The sequence below is a fragment of the Polistes canadensis genome, unplaced genomic scaffold (genome assembly GCF_001313835.1).
Source record: "Polistes canadensis isolate GaletaPanama2010 unplaced genomic scaffold, ASM131383v1 scaffold_415, whole genome shotgun sequence".
NCBI lineage: Eukaryota > Metazoa > Arthropoda > Insecta > Hymenoptera > Vespidae > Polistes > Polistes canadensis.
The window spans coordinates 77,048-80,561 of record NW_014569962.1 but is presented as its reverse complement, the minus strand read 5'-3'; the positions used below and the strand labels follow the sequence as shown (position 1 = coordinate 80,561).

The 3,514-nt window shown below is 28.6% G+C and overlaps 1 protein-coding gene across 2 annotated transcripts in view; it reads right to left on the bottom strand.

The window, feature by feature from the left end:
- Nucleotides 1–3,136, bottom strand: part of LOC106792381 (putative mediator of RNA polymerase II transcription subunit 12) — a 10,761-nt gene extending 7,625 nt beyond the window's left edge. For both annotated transcript variants that reach the window (XM_014758780.1, XM_014758781.1), the window contains exon 1: nt 3,041–3,136. In XM_014758780.1, the coding sequence (XP_014614266.1) occupies nt 3,041–3,058 (18 nt within the window). In that variant the 5' untranslated portion in view covers nt 3,059–3,136. The remainder of the gene's footprint in view (nt 1–3,040) is intronic.
- Between the last annotated feature and the right edge of the window lie 378 nt (nt 3,137–3,514).

Below are 3,514 nucleotides of genomic sequence, written 5' to 3'. Positions count from 1 at the left end.
ATAATAAATATTAAAAAAAGTATATGTATATAGTAAAATTTATAAGTAACTTATAGTATATTATATAGTAATTTTATAAGTAAAATTTATATAGGAACTTTTCGAACAAACCAAAATAATATTTAAAAATTATTTCTCAATTATTATTTAAAATCAAATATAATAAAATAAATGTAATAAATCGCGTTAAATTTTCTATCAGTAGTCCCATTTGTTTAATGTTAAAAGAATAATATCAAAATGATGTCTTAATTGATGATTAGATCTTGTTATCGTTTTGATCGAGACAATTATTTCGAATCGATAGATCGAGAAAATCAAACTATGGGGAAAAATGAAATGGTTAAAGATTATGGTAAAGTGGCGAAACGTTAATCGTAGATCATCGATCAGGAATAAACGGAAAGAGCAAATCGTTAGAGTAAACACATTCGCTCGTGCCTAACGTCTAGACACGAAGAAAGCGTTGAGATTCGTTTCCATTATGTGCATTAGCCTCGCTTTCGCAGTTCAACGTGCACAGTTTCTCCGTTTGATTGCTTTCCTAACGTATTAAACTAGACTTAGGAAACTAAGTTTACTATACTTGCTAGTTAACTTCCAATCGAGACATTTACACAATTAGTCTTTCGTTAATTAATCCTTCCGAAGTTAATCGGATTTTCTTAACGAACATTTTTCTAATCATTTTAAACTAGATCGAAATTTTCGATCGATCGATTTGAATCGTTTCGAAAGTTAATAAGAATGATTGCGAACGAATTAGAAATTAGAAATACGAATGACAAAAATATCATACGATCGTAATGTTCGATTAATATTTTTCGTATCGTTTTCATTTCGAAAGCGAATCAAACCGATCGATTAATATTCCATGTGAGTCAACTTTGAATCAGGGTTATTAGGTTAAAATGATATATGATAAATTAAATAGAAAATAAAACAAATAACGTTCCCTTTTAACGATCGGTGAAAGTGAGAAAGAACGATCTAACGATCTTTATCGAATCTATATTATTCCTTCTTCCGATATCGATTCTATTACGTGCGAAACAAATCCAACTCGTACAATGAACTTTTGTACGATTGTGTTTGTATCTTATGTACCTTCGATCTTTATTGCAAACTCGTTATATTATACGGTGTAATTCAATGTACGATCGTTTTCCAAGCAATCTATCTCTATTTTTAATAAATCATTAGATCGAAATCGAAGAATGTTTAACATATATATATATATATACGTAATGCGTTGTTATAATAGAAAAAGGATTTGTGATAAATTAGAAACGAGTTGGAATTTAAAATGAATTATGTGATACTTATTATATGATCGGGATATACTTTCACTATTTTTTAGATATTTTATTTATATATTGTTTTTCTTTTTTTTTTTTTCTATTTTCATATATTAACGAGTTTATTACGAGATAATTTAAATTAACATTTATTATTTTATTATTAATATTTACGCTGTGTATAATTAAAACAGTTATTGCAATAACTCGCGCACTGGTTAAAAATCAAAATTTATTCCAAAAAAAATTGAATTTAAAATGAAGAGAAATTATATATTGAATTTATTTTTTATTTAAAATAATAAAGTGAAAAAGAGAGAAGTTTAGTTTGACCGAAAGAAAAATTGTTTCCATGTTAGGTTAAACCCATTTATTAGAAATATTTAAGTTAAAAATAATTCTAATTAGTGTTCTTACGTGTTAATGACTTTATATCTGTTGAAAAGATTATGAAGATTAAAAAGATAGAAAAAAATAGGAAGAGCGTGGTATTATTTCCGTTTTATTTTCCTCGAAATAAATACTTCGAAGGGGTGTCTAACCGTGAAAGACGAGTTGCGATACTTTCGTTATCCCACATGATCCGTGATCCGTGGCAAGCTCAAAGTATGTGAGAAAAGTAGAATGCATAGAACTAGGAAATGCCATAAATAAGTTGAATTATTCTTACAAGTTTACGTAAAATACCAGTATATTTGTATACAAAAAAAAAAAAATAAAAATAAAATATCTTACGCAAAAATAATTTTAAATAAATACGCGTTATAATCCAAATAAAATAAAAAATACAAAAAAATACGTTACACGTTAAAATAGCATATAACAATAATTACCATTATCAAGATTATTCTAATTCAGAAAAAGTGTTCCTTCAAACGAAGAATAAGACAGGACAATGATTATTATGATGACGAGGATGATGATCGTGGGTATAATAGGATCGAGTTTAAAATGTGTGAAAACCTAACGTATGATTTCTCATTCGAGTATGGGCATTTGTTTAAAAAGACAAAAGAAAATAATGAACTCGCGAGAAAATGGAAAATAACAAATAGTTGTTTACTGGTCGATGTTGTCAGCGAATTCTTCTGAGAGAAAATGAAAATCTAACCCACCACTATAATATAACGCGTTAACGATTACTATAGATGCATATACAGGTATATATACACCTATATGCACATGCATATATGCTGGTACGTACTTATGTTTAAATTGAAGGCGAACGCGTTCGATAGTAATGATTCGGAAATGACGAATAATGAAGAGAAAGTCACCATTCTGTTCGCAACATTATATTCCTACGTAACTATACGGGAATAAAATTGCACGCGATATGTCTTATTCGCGTAAAAGTTTAAACAATTATTCTTCTATGATTGATCATTTCATTATATTATTATAACATTTCATTAATCAATAAATGAAACAATTTCGTTAAGATTTTAAAACACTGTCTCGATCTAATTAAATGGTTACACGTGTGATAACTCACGATGGACTAGAAAAATAAAAGTTTGATAAGTAAAATGTAATTCAAATAATAATAAATAAATTATTAGAATATTTATAAAAATAAAAAAATAGATTAAAAAAATGTTGATATATAAATATTATATATATATAAAAAAAAAAAAAATGATAAATCTGTGTGTAGAATGGAATTGAATCTATGAGAAAAAATTTGTGGTATGAAAGTAAATAAGTGAAAATAATAGTAATGTGAGGTGTCGGGTACGTACCAATAGAAAAATCCTCATGGTGTTTCCGTTAGTGAAGGGTTAGAGACGGTGAGGAACGGTCCTCTAAGAGTTTCACTGAGAGAGTGCAGTGGGATAGTACCCACCTCGATCCTTTATAACCTATACGAAGGCTTTTACCAATAGTGGGGGCATCTTGGATAGGCATTCGTTGCTCATCGGCACTGAAACACCCGCGAATTAGATTCTTAGATGGGTTGTTGTTTTTCTGTCTGACATGGCCATTGCCAAACCATAACAAATTCAATGGTAGGGGAATTTCATTGGCAAATTTTAACACTCGACAATTCTTTCTCTTATCTATCTGATTTTAAACTGGGACATATTTTATGTGAGTAACCGACTGAAATAGTTAAAACGCACACACAAACGTGAGATCCTAGTTGGTTTTAACGATCATAGAATATCGCAAATTTATTCTACTTTCTTTGGATAATGTAATTTTTTCTTTTTTTT